The 17859-nt window shown below is 39.2% G+C and overlaps 1 protein-coding gene across 1 annotated transcript in view; it reads left to right on the top strand.

The window, feature by feature from the left end:
• Nucleotides 1-17859, top strand: part of tmem145 (transmembrane protein 145) — a 41486-nt gene that overhangs the window by 12834 nt on the left and 10793 nt on the right. Inside the window, exons 2-7 of the mRNA XM_040030263.1 lie at nt 847-921; nt 1359-1436; nt 4734-4820; nt 5463-5564; nt 14746-14830; nt 15425-15496. Of these exons, the coding sequence (XP_039886197.1) occupies nt 847-921; nt 1359-1436; nt 4734-4820; nt 5463-5564; nt 14746-14830; nt 15425-15496 (499 nt within the window). The remainder of the gene's footprint in view (nt 1-846; nt 922-1358; nt 1437-4733; nt 4821-5462; nt 5565-14745; nt 14831-15424; nt 15497-17859) is intronic.

A 17859-nucleotide genomic window follows, 5' to 3' on the forward strand; every position in this document is an offset into this window, starting at 1 on the left:
TTTTGAATTTTCATAACTTGTTTTAGATTAATCTAATGAACAAGTAAAAATTTTAATTTATCTAATACTTTTGAAATAAGCCTTAGTATTTAGTGCTAATTAGCATAATTATAGCTGGCATATAAAGATAATAACATGATGGGGACCATAATTTGCTAGACAAGCTCCATGTTGTATTGTGAAACAGTTGAAACTACTGATTGAATTTATGAACTCCACGGGAAAATGTTTACTGAGGTCATAGCTCAAAATGTTTCTCTGACAAGTTTAAGGCACTTCCACAGGCTTCAATCTTTAGACCTGGAAGCCTCCAAAATGGCCTCATCACTGCAGCCAACACTTTTCTAAGGTGCAGCTTTTATTTTGAAAGCAAACGGTCTCCTTTTCTGGTTTGTGTTACACTTATCAACCTTTCTTCACTGCTGCGATTGTAGTTGGACAGTTCTTATGGATGAGGTTGCGTGCTCCATGCAAACTACGGATGATGTTTTTACCAACCGGTTGGGGAAAACACTTTTTGTTTTTTTTCCTCACAAACGTTGGTTGCCAGATGGTTGCAGACTGGTGTCTTGGCCCATGTGTGTGACTTGAGGCTTATTAACTTGATCCTATACTGTCACAAATCCAAAATAGTGGACAATCTAAGATTGCATGGTTAGTGGTCTTTTAACTACAAAACCTCAATACAGTCTGATATTGACAGCAGCGTGAGGCAAATGCTTAGAGAACTGCTGTGATGGCTGAAAAAATGAATAGTAGCATGCTGGTAAAAGTTTCATTTTACCTTGATCATATCAATTTTTTAATTTATTTTACATTTTAGCTTCTTTCTTTTCTTGATTACAGGACTGGGTTTTCCTTACACGCTTCTGCTTTCTTACCGAGTTTGGGCGGTTGGATTTCCGATTTCGCTACCCAAAGGTAGGATGCCTCATGTTAAGTTTAATGTGTGTCTGTTACACATTACTTTTGCGTTCATCATCTGCTCTGTCTTCACAATTTTTTTTTAATTGTTTAGTGTTTTCCTCTCGGCTAATTCTGTCTTTTTTCTCACCTAATAAAAACTGATACCACTGCTCTTTTCCTTCTCTCCTTCTTCCTCTGGCTGTTCCTGCTCTATCTGTTGTTAATGCCCTAAAAAAAAGAAAAAGGAGGAGTCCTTTTTTTCCTTTAGAGTGTTTTGTACATCCACTCCATCCTTTCATTCCCTGGCGTTGCTTTACTGCTTTTGCCCGCAGACTTTGGAAACAATTTTGTCAAATAAATCTCATATTGTCTCACTGCCTCCTCTCTGATATCCACAACCCAGCGCAATCTCTTTCTCATTCTCCTTTTCTCTCTCTGTCTCCTCTTTGCAGTCTCGTTGCTGTCAGAACATATTGCTCTACTTTGATGACAGTTCTCAGTGGCCAGCTGTGTACAAGAGGCCTGAAAAGGTGAGACATCGACACCCTCAGCATCATGTCCTTGACAAGCTATTATCAAAGGAAAGTGCTGCTCCATTTGCTTATTCACATGTCATCGCTGGTGCTAATTTTCACATTTAAACCGTTGGATCACACGTTTCTCGCTCTGCTCCGAATAAAGAAAAGTTGTCCTTAAAAGCTGACAGTCTGGGGGGAAAAGGAGGGGTTTTTTTTTTGTTTTGTTTTTTTACTATCTTTTTACTATTTACTATCAGGCAATTGTGTATTATTGATGATACTTGCAGTGATCAAGTATGGTACAATCCAAAGTTGTGAACACAAAGCAAGACACTAGGGAGCCCCGTGTGAACCGAAATGACAGAATAAGCTTCCTTCATATAAATGTCTACTTTCTAAAAGTAATAACGCAACATTAAAGGCTGGTTCAAGAACATTTTTTGTTGTTCCCGTGCTTTTCCCTAACACATTGGATTACAGTGCATACTCATGAGCTTAATTTGATCACATTTATATCAGTTTTGGTGAGCAACATAACCTTGTCTTTATACGAGGAAACTGATCAAAGGCTGGGGCTCTATCTTTAAATGGTCTGTAAATCCTTTGCACTGACTGAATAGACTTTTAGCTTCAAATACCCTCAAAGCAAACAGCCTGCACTTCATTAGTGTATTAATGCAGTTTGTTTAATCCAATATGCTTGAGAGAAAAGGCAAAACAATAGAACAATTTATGTATGTGCACATATCAACCCACATTTAGTAAAACTCATATATATAGATATTATATAGTTTATCTTATCCAATGTTGATTGGTTGTTTACAATACAATGACTAAAGATTGCATAAAAATGCTGAGCCATTGAAACAGTGCTTTTTTTTTTTTTTTTTTTTTTTTTAGACCACCCAATGTGAGGTTTATGCCATAGCTGACCTAAGTTAACAGTATTGTATTGGTAATTACTTAAATCTCTTTTTGATGTTTGTTGTAATGGTTAATCCACCAATATGCAGAAGCTCTCTAATTGAGAAGATTACATTAAATGACTTTTAATGCTAAAATATAATTATTACTATCCACTTTTTCAAATTTACTGTTAATTAATTAATACTTGATTAGTTTCTGACTTCTCAGAAAAGACCAGCGTGCCGGCTCAAATTTTATTTGCCTAATAAATAACAATATAATTTTCAGTTTCAAAGAACTTTTCGACTCATTTCTAAATATTAATATTTTATTTTTTTTGACGAGTAGTCTAATAAGTGGTCTAATAATTTTGGACTGTATCCATGTGATGTTATAAGATATACTGTATGGAGATCTATATATCTTAACACATGACATGTTTATTGGTTGATTATACGATAATAACTAAACATTGCACAAAAATCTGGAGGGAATAGGGAACTTTTAAATATTTTGGTTCGTGTTAAACAGAAATATTACATTTATTGAAATGCAGCATTTTGCACTGTTTTCCAACTGAGATCTGGGGAAACATTTCCAAAAAGAGGATGGAGCTGGTATGTCACAGAGAACCCAGTAATGAGGAGATGTGTTGGTGTGTGTAAGGAGGGTGGAAAGGATCTGGTCAGAACAGTATGCTGTGCAGTGATGTTCTGACGCTGATGTGGAAATGGAAAAACAGAATTACATTCAGGATGATAAATTCTTCATCCCTGCACGTAATGAAGTCTCAAAAAGAACTTTTCCTTGCCATGTTCAGTTCTTGTAATTTAAACACAGAGTCTTGATGTTAAACTAGGGCTGTGCGATATGCCCAAAATCTCATATCCTGATATAAGAATTCTATCGTCCGATAACGATATAAATCACAAAAATGGAACATTTTCTGTAAATTCTGTGAATCTCGGGCAGCTCGTCTTGCGGGAAGTGTTTCCAGCTGCGCGTCATGTAGCTGATGCAAACGATACATTTTTAGACATAGGTTGTAAAGGCCGCCGTTTTCTTTGTGAGTATTTATTACACGGCATGCTGCGGGGAAAAGCCTGTTCTAACGTTTGAGTCTAAGGTTTATTTTTTAGCACCTGACGGCTCTTTTTTTAATTCTCATCCGTAAATAATCTGCTCTTTCACGTGATTCAGTTTATTTTGAAAAGTCTCAACAGGATCTTGAGCTTTATTGTGAAAGGTTTATGTGGAACATAAACAAGCGGACCCGCGATGGTGTTACCGTCTTTGTTGCTAAGGACAACGCATAAAAACAGGCGCTTGTCCATCTGTAGTGTGGTTATATAAAATATAAGAGAAAGAGAGAACTTTAAGAAATTAATATAGCCACTACAGTGACCATCAAAATGATGAAAAAATATTGTCGTAAACAGTTTATTGTGCGACACCACGAAACAAATGAAACGATAGACGTTTTTATATCGTCATCCGATATATATCGTTATATCGAACAGCCCTATGTTAAACTGTTTTTTTTTTTTTTTTATGATCCTATTAAATGCTGCTGTAATTTTCTTTGTAAGTTACGCTGTGTGACCAGAGTGAAGGTATCTACTGTAGGAAATGATGTGTTTGTCGCTTTGATGATGAAAAGTGGTCAGTTTGAAGTACTTTTTGAGCTTTGATTTACCCTCTGTCAGTATATAATTTTACATCTGTCTTCTGTAAAAGCCTTGTGGTCCAGCAGCATGTGTGGAAATTAACCTTCTGGTTTTTTATAAGTTTCTAGTGTTGTTTAAACTAGGGCGAATTTCAGAGTTGGAAATGGCTATAACAGTTATTTAGGTTATGAAGTGTTTTGCGGCATATTGGAAAAATCCGTGCTAAAATGGTTTAGAACAGCCCAAAAAAAAAAAATGACCCAAATACAGTGCATTTCTTGGCTGGTGCACTAAAGTAATTTGGTTGGTGGTGTATTCTTCTTCTCCCTGACATCTTGTGACACACAGACATCATGTTGAGATATTTTCAGTGCACTTACAAACAGCACATCATTTCTCAGCTTTCAGTCAGTTTCTCGTGTCAGATTCTCTGAATCAAATGCTGCGGCCCTTATACGTCACACAGCTTTTAACATTAATGTCAAACAGTCAGACAGGGAACAGAAATCCACTGCAGAAGAGTCAGAAAACATCAGTTTTATTTGCAGCATTCAAACAGATCAGAAGCACGTTTTCAATCAGATTTCAACTAAAGTCACCATGAATTCTGTGCACTGAGAAATATCTCTCTGGGAGCCCAACAACTGTGGGTACATCTTGTCCTGAGGTTTACTGAAAAGCACTTCGTGGAGGCTTTAAAAACTTGTTTTGATATTTCTGTGTCCGCTGATGTCAGAACTGCTACCAGAAGGAAGCCGTGCTGAGGCCTGAAAACAACCAGGTCATCAACCTCACCACACGCTACACCTGGTCAGGCTGTGTGGTAAGAGCATCACACAAACACAGATTTATATATACACGCACAGTTGCACTCTACAGCATCTTGTCCCTAAGCGAGAAACAAAGCAAATCTTTGGAAATCCAGTGCAGGGATGCTTTTCTGTATTTGAAGTTGACCACTGAGCTTGCTGTCTTGAACAGCATGTGTGTCCTTTACAGAGTATGATGTTTTCTCCTTTTATCATCCGACAGTTTAGCATATTTTTTTCGTTCCTATTGTATACTCTTCTGTAAAGTAAGAGAGCAAATCAGTAAACCGAGAGGGAGTGAGAGCTAAAGGCGAGTAATGTGTTTGCATAACGTTTTACTTATTTACATTTTTCCTCTGGTAATGATGCATCTCAATCAAACAGAAAGGTTCCCAAAGATCTTTCTTCACACTTTATTTTTTTAACCAAGCAACACAAAGTGGTGTGTTACTTTAGAATGTGTGACTAACAGCATGACTCTGTTGTTGTTGCGGTTACTGGATCTTGTTGCCACATTTCAGGCTACGCTGGGGTGTGAAATATGTTTGTATCTTGATATTTCAGGCTCCAAAATCTACTATGACAGCTCAGTGTCTCTGTGAGGCAAAATGTGCTGCATTTTTGGATAATAATACGTGCATTTCTTCCCCTCCCAGGTGGAAGGGGATGGAAACGAGGAGGTCCTGAGCTGCGTGGGTGGCCGCAGCTTCCGCTCGGTGAGGGAGCGATGGTGGTATATCGCTCTCAGCAAGTGCGGGGTAAGCACTGACCTCTGACCCTCCGCAGCCTTCCCTGACCCTGCTGCCCTGGTTTTCTTTAGAAAGAGCAGGTTCACCACCAGACAATGCCGTGATGACGCAACACCTTTTTAAATGGAAAAACACAGAGAGAGATCACAAGCAAACCCACTCCTGTGGTCACTGTGTGATTCTGTTTGTATTCTAAGACAAACGCACGTCATTACTGCCATCACCCTCCACGTCATCGTCTACTCTAGCCCCCTGACACTGAGGAAGCAGGGAGTTATATTCTTGTCTTAGATACCAATAAATTGATTTAAATGCTTTTTTGCTTTTTTTTTTTTTTTTGCATTCCGGCAGAAAGCTCATACATTTCTGGTGCAAACAGCTGAATCAGATATTAAAATAGGAAAGCTCAGGCAAAAATACATCCAGCACACCCCGAGGACGGCTCTGTGAAATATTGGATATTTTAAGGCTACGTTTTTTGTGCTGCTTCCCAATAAATTTTAAATCAACGTGAGCATAATTTCTGTCCCAGTGTATGCTTACCCATTTGGCCATTTTGCACCAGGCTAGACTTTAAATAGTGGAAGTAAAAATATCTAAATAGTAGGGGTGCAACGATACACAAAATTCACGGTTCGGTTCGGTTCGATACTTTGGTGTCACGGTTCGATATTTTTTCGATACAAAAAAATGTTCATGCATTTTTAATTTGTCATTTATTAAAATTATAAATATATATTTTAACTCAAAAGTACAGTTTTTTTAATTTAACCCTAACCCTTGTGCGTGTTTTTTATTTTGACAGCGAATGCGCACCTGCGGACCACTTATGTGCAGCCCTGGTTATTTAGCTCATCATATTGCAGCCACAGAAATTCTTTTGTCCATGAAACCATAAAGCTGCACTTTCTTTTTGCCTTATAGTCTGATTTGTCATAACTTCTCCGTTTTGTGGTAAGCTTTTCTTTGGCTGTCACTTCTTCACCCTGACCTGTCTTATTTGGCTCAGCAGAACTGAAATGCTTTTACACGCTCACTCACATAAGCTCAGCGATTCTCTGCGCGATCAACCTCTCACATGTTTAAGCTTGCTGCGGGAGATTTCACTTGTCATGTTTGCATAGTAAGCTAACGATTAATAAGACGATGTCAGAGGAATTGGTGCACAAATTATCATCACTCACAGATCAGTGCTGTCGCTCTCTATACACAGTTCGCACGATTGCAAAGTGAAAGCAAAAAAACAAGCGCAAATTCAAACGCGACTTCAATATGTCACATATTGACAGTGGCTCACCGATGCCAATGACATAATTACCCAGCTACATTTCTGAAAGAATGCAAAAGCATTGACATATATTTTTCCTACAATAGCCCGACGGGCAGGGAAGAGATAGATTTTGGTAGCCCGACTGAAAAAATCGCTAGCTCCAGGACGTCGGGCTAGCGATATTGCAAGCCCTGTATCTGATTGAGGAATCACTCATCTTTGGAAAAGAGAGTTTATTACAGAGAAATGTCTCTTTCCAAAATAAAAGCTATACTATCCGCTTCTTCTGGGCTATATTCTCAGCAGCATAAGGAGAATCATGTGCTAACAGCTGTCTAAATGACTCGGCTAAAGTTAGTAGCATGCTTGCTTTTTTTTGTCTGCTTCCACTTGTCTTTGCACTAGGATGATGTCGGCGTAAATGTGCAGTCATATTCGTTGTGTTCCCACTAGTGCTTTCAGGTTAATCTCGTTGAAATGACCTTAACGCCACAACACGGCAAATCTCCGTTAACGAGCTACCGCCGATCGCTCCGTGCATGGGGCTAGACGGCAAACACGTTAACGAGCTAACTGCGCTAACACACTAGTTCACACCAATGTAATTGAGCATTGCATGGCACATCCAACATACTGTTTTACTTTAGTCCATGACTCGCTTACCTTCAGGGTCATACGTCACATGAAAACCAAAGTAATTCCAAACGCCAGATCTGAATGTTGCAAGTAGAGCTTAACTTCTGTCTCGCTAGCTTGCCCTGCGCTCTTCCTTCTGACTATGCTGTCTGTGTTGAGCGCTCAGTGGATCTGCGCTCGACAGTGCAGCCTAGGCGGAGTAGTCGAACACAGATTCACTGAGCGCTCAACACAGACAGCATCGTCAGAAGGAAAATTGATAAAATAAATTACAAATGTTGTATTGTTCGATACATATGCGTACCGAACCGAAAGCACTGTATCGAACGGTTCAATATCGATACGAATATCGTTGCACCCCTACTAAATAGGGGAAAAAAGAATTATAATCCAGTGATTTAGAGTACTTATTCAAGCTCCTAACCCAGTTAGACAGATACTCTTACAAACATTTAGAAACTGGTCTTCAGATAAGGATTATGCCACATGTTACGTTAAAGATTTGTGTGTAAAATGCCACACAGACACCCCTAAATTCATCTCCTCAGATGTTACAACCGATCCGTTATCTGTGTATCTGTCTCTGGATTTCCGCCTGACACTCTGAAGTGTCTTATCTCTCCCTTCATACTGCTACACTTTCTGCATCAAAGCACAGAGACTCTGAGTATGCAGCCGTCTGCTTCAACTGAGTTAAACATGCCTTGTGAGGCCTCCGCTGTAGCTGACTGGCTCGCTTTGGGGACATTGACGCATTGTGTTGCTTTATAATGGGATTGGTGTTGTGGTAATGGTGTGCCGGGAGAAAATGACCAAAGTGCTAGCTGTGGTGTGTTGTTTGTTGATATGAGTCTAGGCTGGGGCACCCTGTCCAAAAATTGTGAGCCTGGCTGATGATAGCTCAGTGATGATATATCCTCCTTCAGTCAAGGACAAATCCCAGTGATAGCTGTGTTTTTTGTTGTTGTTGTTTATTTCTTTCTTTCTATTTTTTAGAATGCAGGTAAGAGAAAGTGTTAAATATCTGCTGAAGGTGTACCCCAGTATGCCTGCCTATCAATGGCACACTCACCTGTACGCGAGCATGTCATGCTCCGATTCTGTGTGTAATTGTGTGTGAGCATTCCTGGCCTTGTATTTTTTGGGGGAGGGGTATGTAGGGTTGTTTTTGTGCTGCCACTTGAGAGCCCTAGCTGAAGAGGGATATGATTAGAATGGATGCTTCCTGGAGAGTATGGTTTAGTGTCACGCCAGCATCCGCTGAAAGACACGCTGCCTAATGCTGTTGGACTTGAGAATAAAGGCTCGCCTCCACTCCTGGGGAAATATGCATGCTACGTCCCGCAGCCAATTTCCACCCCTCGTCTCTCACGGCTTGCGTTCTCGCTTCCGTTTTGCTTTCACACCTCTTCATCTTTCTTACCTCTGTCGCTCACAATCTTTAGCTGTGTCTCTCTTTCAACTCTGTCACCAAGCTGTGACGCGCTCCACGCCATTTCATATCTATTTACTCCTGCATCTCCTGTTCCTCTCTGTCAGCCTGTGCCTAATTGTGTTTCTCCTCTCCATCTTGCAATCTCACTGGTCTCATTTCTTTTTTTGCCTCTCGCTCATTTAATGCATTTTCCCCAGCACCCTCACTTTTATCTGCTACTCCCTGTTTCCCACTTTGTTCCTGTTTCTCTCTTATCCGGCTCTTTTTTTTTTGTTTCGTGTACTTTCCATCTCACTCTTTACCTGTGGAAGTGGGTCTAAATCCAAATCAGCTCCTAAGTCCTTAAAACAAGAGGACGTCTGTTCTCAATTCCCTCGCCAGCATAAACTGGTAAAATGTGAGGCTGATCTTTATTTAACATTTCCAAGCAATTTCACTTGATTAATTATAGCAGGAAACCTCAAGGCTGCAAATAATTATTATTTCATCAGGGGAGGGGAAAAAAAAAAAAGGACATTCATAAATAAACTTGAAGTCATCCCAGAATTTCACATGATGATTCATAACATCAAAACTTTTACAAAGCTTTACAAAAAAAAATCGTTGTTATTATACTGTTGTCATTAGACTGTTTTGAAAAGTTGGTATATTAATAAAACTTGTGATGTAGAACTAATTGGGTACCATCAATAGAAAGTGAAGAGAAAACAGCAAATGCAGAATAATTACTTGCATTTGTACGAGCAACTGTTGTCGGAGCATTAAGCGTTGTGTACTTTCAAACACAAGTGAAGATGTAGAAGGCTTTGAATTGCTGTAATCAACTTTTTCTTTATTATTCCAAGCAGAACTACTGCTAATAAAGCAAAATTACTTCAGCAGGGAACCAAGAAAGAACTGAAATTAGCTTTGCTGTAAAGAGGCAGGGGTTAAAGAAACGGCCAGAACTTTGCAGCTGTCAGCTTGGCCGAGCGACAAATCACAGCTACTGTATTTTGTCCAGGTTCTCCTGTTCTAGACGGGGAGCCAGTTTGAACATGAAACATTGCGCTTGTTCAATGTGTAATAAATAACAACAACAAAAAAATAACAGGATTATCTGACAGTGTTATGAGTCTTCTGGGAGATATATTTACCCATATAAAAAAAATCAGACTTTGTGATTTGTAGATTGTAGTAGTAGTTCTGGTGTGAACACAGAGTGCAACAGTTAAAACTGTGATTCTAGTAACATGTTCCTACAGTACACAGTGTATGCACCATCTGTGTGTGAGCTGCAACTAACGTTTACCTGAACGATTAGGCGCTAAATACTTTTTTTCATCAACTATCAGCTCACGGTCATCACAATTCCTGAAAGTGCAAGGTGATGCCAACACCTAAATATAAATTACATTATGTTATTTTTACATTGTGTAGATTAAAAAATAAGTGGACAGGATCCCTCGCTGAAGAAACCTAACAAAAAATCTCGTCTGCTATTTTACCCATCTGTCACCTTCTTCTTCACTGCAATTTAAAAATTTCATTCGTATGATAAATCGCCACCACAAAGGGTCATGGAGCAGTGACTCTGGCAGGGAACTTTTTAAAGGGTTTGCATGTTTTTTATATTTTAAAAGCGTAAAAGATTTTGCAGCCATGATACAGTATATTTCTGTGTTTTGTCCCACACTGATACAGGAGTGTACTTTTGGCCTGAAGGTGCTTATCATGGTCTGGGCTCTGCTCCTTAGATCTATAAAAGGAAATCTTAATCTGTTAATCTGAGTTTGTTGTTGAAGCATTTCTCTGACCGTCTGGCAATTTCAGTATGAGTTGTAGCACCAACTGCGAGTCAGGTCTTATCTCCCGACATCCATGCCTGACCTCACTGATACTTCAGTACCTGGCTGTGAGAAAATCCCCTGCTGCGGTCAGGTTATAAAATCCTGTGGCAGGCCTTCCTAGAAGAATGGCTGCAATTTCAGCATTATGGGAGATTTCACCTAAATTTTAATAACCACTTGAATTTACTGGTCATGCTCAGTGCTACAAGCTTGTGAAAGCAGATGTTTAATGGCCTCTGTAGCTTTAGAGAAGCAAATGATGCTTAAATAATCATAGTCATCAGGGCTAAGCTGACTTTAGTCAGGGAATTACCCAAGTAGATGCTATAATATTGCTACAGTGGTTTGGGTTTATTGGAGGCAAACGGGGACTACAAATCGGGATTTCTCCCCAAAGATGTCACGGATCGATCATCAAATAAAGCAGCTTTAGAAATTCATCTGATCTTGACTGATTGTATGTTGAACTTGGACAAATGTTCAAAAAAGTCTTTCTGTTAATTAACTTCGATATTACCAGGCTAAGGGGTCTTATCCCACCTTCCCTTTATTTCTTGTAAGAAATAAGTCAACTCTCATTTGAAAAGTGAGGTTTTTTGAGAGTATAGGTCATGATATTGAGATCATCATAACACAAAAAGAGTTTAGTGAATGCTACTAATGATCTGGACCATGAACTTGTGTCTGTGCTTGTCTGAGTGCAGCATCCAGCATTACCAACATTTTACATCAGAGGAAAAACAGCAGTGCTGGTTGGAGTCATGATTATCTGATGATGAATTGTTTTATTCATGTAAATAACACACAAAGATAGTCTTAGAGTTTTACAGGGTTCTATTCTTGGGCCAGTGTGTATGACATCATCCATGCCTTGGTCAAGTAACATTCATCGAAAATGTTGCATACATTTCCACTGCTCTGCAAGTAATATTTAAATCTGCATTGCAGATTAACTACTATCAAGTCCCAATTAAATTAAAGCCTAGATGACTTGAAATGTTCTAATTCTAAATTCATACTAAACTGAAGTTACTGTATTTTTAAAAACACATTCTGGATGGCATTACCTTGGCCCCCGGTATTACTTTGAAGAACCTTGGAGACAGTTTCTGAAAAGGATACATCTTTAAACTCACACATAAAACTGACTGTGCAAACACAATTTTTGGAGAAAAAAGGGTTTGTTGCACTCAAACGCTACCCGAACATTTACGTTCCAGAGGCACACTCTCTCAAAAGACTCAGACATCCTTTGAAAATATTGTTATCTGCAGCTTAAGGGATCACAAGTTGTATCAGACTGTTTTGATGTTGGGTGAGAACACCTTCAGTGTGCGATACATCAGTGCGGTACGTCGAAAGTGGGTGCCTTTTACACCAGAAACCACCCAGCAACCCTAAACTCATCTGTGAACCCTGTGGAGAGAAGTCCTGCAGTGAAGTGCCACTTCTTCCCTCATCTCCCCTCTTTCCCGTGCATCTATTTCTCTCTCTCCCTCTTTGCATTTTCTTGTTTCCTCAGCCTCTCTTTCTCTCTACCTGTATTTTAAACTTTCTCTCTCCACATCTATCACTCTCCTTATCTCTGTCTCCTTGCTCTTTGTGTCTGTATTGATTTTGTGGCAGTGCACGCTCCACGCTTCTCGCCCTTTTTTGATAGAGGGAGTGAGATGGAGTCTCAGGCTGCCAAATGAAATCAAAGTCTTTTCTCTCCCCCTCCCTCTCTGATCCCTCGCTCAAGCAACAAGCGCGAACTCCATCGGCTTTGAACTTACGTCTGTGAAATGAGCTCTCTGTGCTCTGATTGTCAACCCATCTTTGTGCACTTTCTCTTGTTCTTGCTCCCCATACGTCTTTTTTTCTCACCTCCCAAATTCATTTCAATTTGATGCTTTTTGTGTTGAGAACTGACAAATAAACATTCACATTAACCCAATATTGGCTTGCCACAGGGGCATGCTAGTTTTCTTTGTGGTGTTTCTCCTGACTTAAATAAAAATAAATATTCTCTCTTTGTGATAGCTTTCATACCACTGCACTGTCAGGCAGTTATATCAGATCAACATTTGAAGATATTGAGCCTAACAAATAATTAAAATCACAGTATTAATAATTGAGACCAAGAATACTCAGACTTAAGCAAGAGAAAGCTGTTGCTATGGATATGATCTTTTCATCTTTCCTGTTAATTTGAGCATCTCTCGATTTGCAGCACAGTGTCGGCAGAACAGCCCAGATTCCTTTTTCTTTCCCCATCAACTTTTTTCGTACACCTGGAGGATCCTGAGGTGCGCCGAGGCCAGCTCGAAGAATGACTAAATGACACAGTTGCATTCAGTGCATTCAGTTGTAATCAGGTATACCATACCTGTCTCCTCATAGTAAATTACCAGATATGCACCAATTGCCATTTTCTTAGTCGAGTCCAATTCCTCTGTCGATTTTTGCAGAACTCCGATTTTCTTTCTGGGAACAATGACTTGCAGTATATGCAACCAAAAAATAAATAAATAAATAAACACAAAATATAATTTTCATAATAAAAGAAATAATTAAAATTCACAATTTTCCCCCAAACTGGAGAAGGTTACAGAAACGTCACTTAATCAACTGAAAATAAATCGCTCTGCTACTGGAACGAGGAACAGATAATTAACTGAAAACGAATTGCTGGACACCCACCTTTACCTGACATATTTTTCACCTTACCAAACAAAAGCAGGTGCAACATATTTATATAACAAAACAACACTTTTCAATATATGCATAACTTCACCAGGATGTTGACCCTTTTTTCGCTCATCTCTATAATTTTGCTAGTATCTGCTTTGATTCTTTGTTCACACTGAGGCTGCAGGCTTGTGGCTGGCTCCTGAGCTCTGGATGGCTTTTTCCAGTTTTCCTTTGTAACCTCTTTCAAAAAACCAATGTTCAGCTGGGTGGAAGTGATTTAAGTGCTGGAATAAGTTTGTGTTCATGAACCTTTTCGTGGTGGTCCCCCATAATTTACTTTCACATACTTTGTTTTTATTTTCACAGTGAAAAGCCTCCATGGTAATGGCACACCAGCATGTGGCTCTAAATATGCATGTATTTAAATATATATATTTCGTGTTTCTAAGACTTTAATTATGACAGACGTTTGAGAGTAAACAGGAAAGGTGGGAGAGCGGGGCAAAGTAAATAGCAAATGGCACACGGTGGAACCGAACTAAGGCCTCTGTAATAGCCTTGAAGCATATGGATCACCTGCTTAACCCCGTGAGCTTGTGGATAAATATTTGACTGCGACAGTGTATGTGGTGCGCATACAAGAAAGGGAGCTGCTCCTAATCTATAATTTACAACAATGCAACCATTAACTGTATTTGATAGTTATAATGATATCACTCATTAGCCTAACATTATTATTCTTTGGAGGCATATTTGGAGGAGAAAGCTTCCAGCTAATGCTAGCAAGTTGGTTAGCTAGGTTCAGTAACAAACAATGCATACAAATAAAAGGCCACAATATGACTCACCTAAACTTCTTGGGCAAGTTCTTGATACAATTAGCTGCAAAGAAAGCTAAATAATTTGTCAGATAAGCACATTAAAAATGCTTCACAAGGGCCCAAGTACACAAAAACAGCCAAGGAGTTGAATTAGCCAAATGGATGTCTAACAGCCGGCTAATGTCACTCGAAATGCCCATGCCCCTAATAATGCATAACTTTAAATGGATAAGTTATGAAAAATTCACCCACCCCGTATGGTTGCATACAGGGTAAAAAATAGCTATAGAGACCAAAATCATTTTTTGGAACTAGCTGTAAACATGTTTACTTCCCCTCTAAAGTAATTTGGTCTGTGGGAGTGGATTTGCTTTTTTGAGCCAGCCTTGAGTGACCATTTGTAAAAGCAAAAATATCCCCCAAATTAATTTTTATGAAGATCACAGATAAACATAGTGCATTAATATTTTGTACAAATCTGCTAACCATCCACTGTCCACTTCTGCTGCTCTCTTATGTCTTGCAGGGAGATGGCCTGCAGCTGGAGTATGAGATGAAACTGACCAATGGCCAGTCTTTCTGGACGCAGCATTTCTCTGCTGATGAGTTTGGTAAGTGTGATTAGACTGAAAGTGAGAGATTATGGAATGAATCGCTGATGGCACAAGCCTACACCACTTAGCACGGCCAATAAAGCACCTTCAACTGAACAAATTACACAAATGACAATAATGAAGGGATGGCTGAATGAACTAATGATGCTAGATAAACTGAGAGGAAGGGATGAAAAGAATAAAAGAGGGCCAACGTAGCATCTAAATTAATTATTCCTACATCACTAATGTTTCCTCCGATCTCTCACACTCTTGCTCTACTGTAATTGCCTCTCACTTTTTCTCATTTAATCCAATATATGGCTATTGGATTAAATGAGAATCCAAAGAGCAGGGTGCTTGATATGGATCAAGCACCCTGCTCTTTGGATTTATTGTCCCTTGTAAATTATCGGTCTTTCCCTCATACGTTCTACTTTCTTTTATTGATCTGAACACTTTGTACACCTTATTTACTCCTTCTTCCTTTGTATCTAAACCCACTGTGTATCTTGTACATTTGCCTTCTTTCATATTTCTATTTCGTTCTTTCTCCTCAAATGTTCTCCTTTTATCACAAGTTTTCTTGAATTTTTCTTCCTCCTTTCACAGGCATCTTGGAAACAGACATCACGTTCCTGATCATCTTCTCCATGGTGTTCCTTCTCTCCTGCTACTTTGCTTGTAAGTACTGCCTTTTATTTCACTCTTTTAATGTAATAGGAATTCAAAGCCCCCCAGAAATGCAATTTTTGTGTCAGATCTATTATAAAATCTACATGGTTTCTTGATGGGATGGGAGTAAGTTCTCGTGTTTGTTCAGATAAGTAAAGGTGGAGCATGTGCCGTTTTCATTTTGGGCAGAGACTGAACACGAGCATCAGGGAAGCAGGAAAGAGGAGACGGTGATAGCGAGCCTTGGTTTTCAAGTAAAGGTGAACGGTTGAGTGGAGAAGGTAGCTGCAGCCTTAAGGTTACTGAAGCGAGTTTGTCACGTAAAGGTCAAAGCTGAAATAACCCTGAAGCAACTGAGAACAACAGCTCCTGGCAAAATCCCCTGCTTTCTTCACGTCGGGCGTTTCTGTGCTACCATATGCATATCTTCCTTTTTATAAACTGGCAAGGGGGGCAGAATCACTTGTATTGCACCTAATCTGTAGTTTGCTTCTCTAGACGATTACAATTAAGCATCCATTTAATGATCTTTGGACCCAATGAGGCACGCTTCAGATTAAGAATGGAAGGTTGAATCGCACAATCTTTCACAGCACTGAGAGTCAGATTTATATTTTTAAGTCTGCCTACTAAATTAAGTTCTGGTGAGATTTTTCTGTTAGCGCTGTTAACTCTCACTTTTTGTCCAGCTGTGAACAAACTGATGCATGTGTTTTGTTTGGTTTTTACCATGTGAATGCTTTTTCTGACATCTTTATTGGGGTCCTTACTGACGCTGGGTCTTGAGATTGACTTCATTCTGGAAATCTTCAGAGGATTTTAAATTAAACAGTCAAGATGTGGCTGAATTGACTTTTAGCTTTAATACAAGGATTTTAACAAAAGTAATGCATTAACTGTTTAGCAATTGCAGTCAATTCTATATGTAATTTTTAGTGTAGAGACACAACATTGTGTCATTGTCCTTATGAACATAGAAGAAAAGCCATATAACCTAACAGAATGCAAGGATTTCACCCTTTATTTGACTAAAAATGAAGATAAAAAGAAAACATCTCAAATTTTGAAATGGGTAAATATGTGTTTTTAAGTACAGTATGTATTCCTATCTGAAATTTGTTGACAGAAATAAACTTCAAAAAATTGAAACAGAGTAAAAGATACTTTGAAAAGTTGTGTAATGTCTTAAAAAAAAACCTTAGTTGAATCTACACACACACTGTTGTAACAGATTGGCTGTTTTACCTTTGGTCGCTGAAACTATTTTTCCTGCAGTTTTTTTTCTTCCTCTTTGATGTTGCCTTTACTAAAGCCAAAAATGTGTCCAAACAACAGATGTAGATTTTTTATTTGGCACAAGCTGCTTGAGTTGCACAGTGGGCTCGGTGTTTGAGTTTTTCCTCCATGATGTTACCATGGCGCAGGCTGGACGGGGCGGGCTCACGTGACGACGCTCTCAGTACTGTTTTAAAGGGGACTGTAAATACCGGCTGGAGTATTAACAGAGTTTGAAAAAAGCAACAAGAAAAACGAAACAAACTCAGAAATAACCAACGTGGGCAAGATTACGTCGATTAGAGGTTCTGACTGTCGGTTTCAGTTTTCTTTGGATTAATCCCCCTGCTCCACTTGAGTCTCTAGTGGAAATCACTGCATGCTCTCAGAAACACTTCTGAGCACTGTTTGTTGCTGCATCCATAAAATGCAAGTTGCAATACTACTACGCAGGAAAAAAGCACTTGTAAACAAGATCCAGAAATGCCTTAGCTTCTCTGGGCTCAGCTCATTAAAGGCTGACTGAGGAGAAATGGAAACTTTTTTCAAGTCTGAATAATCAAAAATGTAATATTTTTTTAGAATTCATGGACGCTTTGTCCGTTAGAGTACAGAGGAGAGGGCACTTGTTAACGGCACACAGTTCAAAAGACGATGAGGGTAAAAAGGAAACGTGGGATGGGTAACTTGCACATCTGTATGCAGCATTAATACTGAACCACACATGGAGATTTTGGAGCAGCATGTCCTGTCATTGAGATTAAGGCTTTGTTCTTTAGGGGACACCTTGCTTTATTATCACCACATTCTATACATATTACAGCAACGTGTCTCTGTTTTAAAAAACAGGAACAGAAAACTCGAGAGACGTGCACTCGCAGAGAGGGGGGGAAAAGCCCAATAACAGTGTTTGCAAAAGCTTCAAAGGGCTGTAAATGAATATGACGTTTTTGGGAAGTTTTTGTCTCTTTAAAAAATATAATTAGAGCACCTGCAAAAGTCCCAGGAGGATTCAGCAACGCTTGGCTGGCTAAGCCTGCTGTAATACAGGAGAGCTAAAAGAGTGGGATCGTTTATGACCCTTCTTCTCTCTATAA

The sequence above is a fragment of the Simochromis diagramma genome, unplaced genomic scaffold (assembly GCF_900408965.1).
Source record: "Simochromis diagramma unplaced genomic scaffold, fSimDia1.1 OVJJ01000361.1, whole genome shotgun sequence".
NCBI lineage: Eukaryota > Metazoa > Chordata > Actinopteri > Cichliformes > Cichlidae > Simochromis > Simochromis diagramma.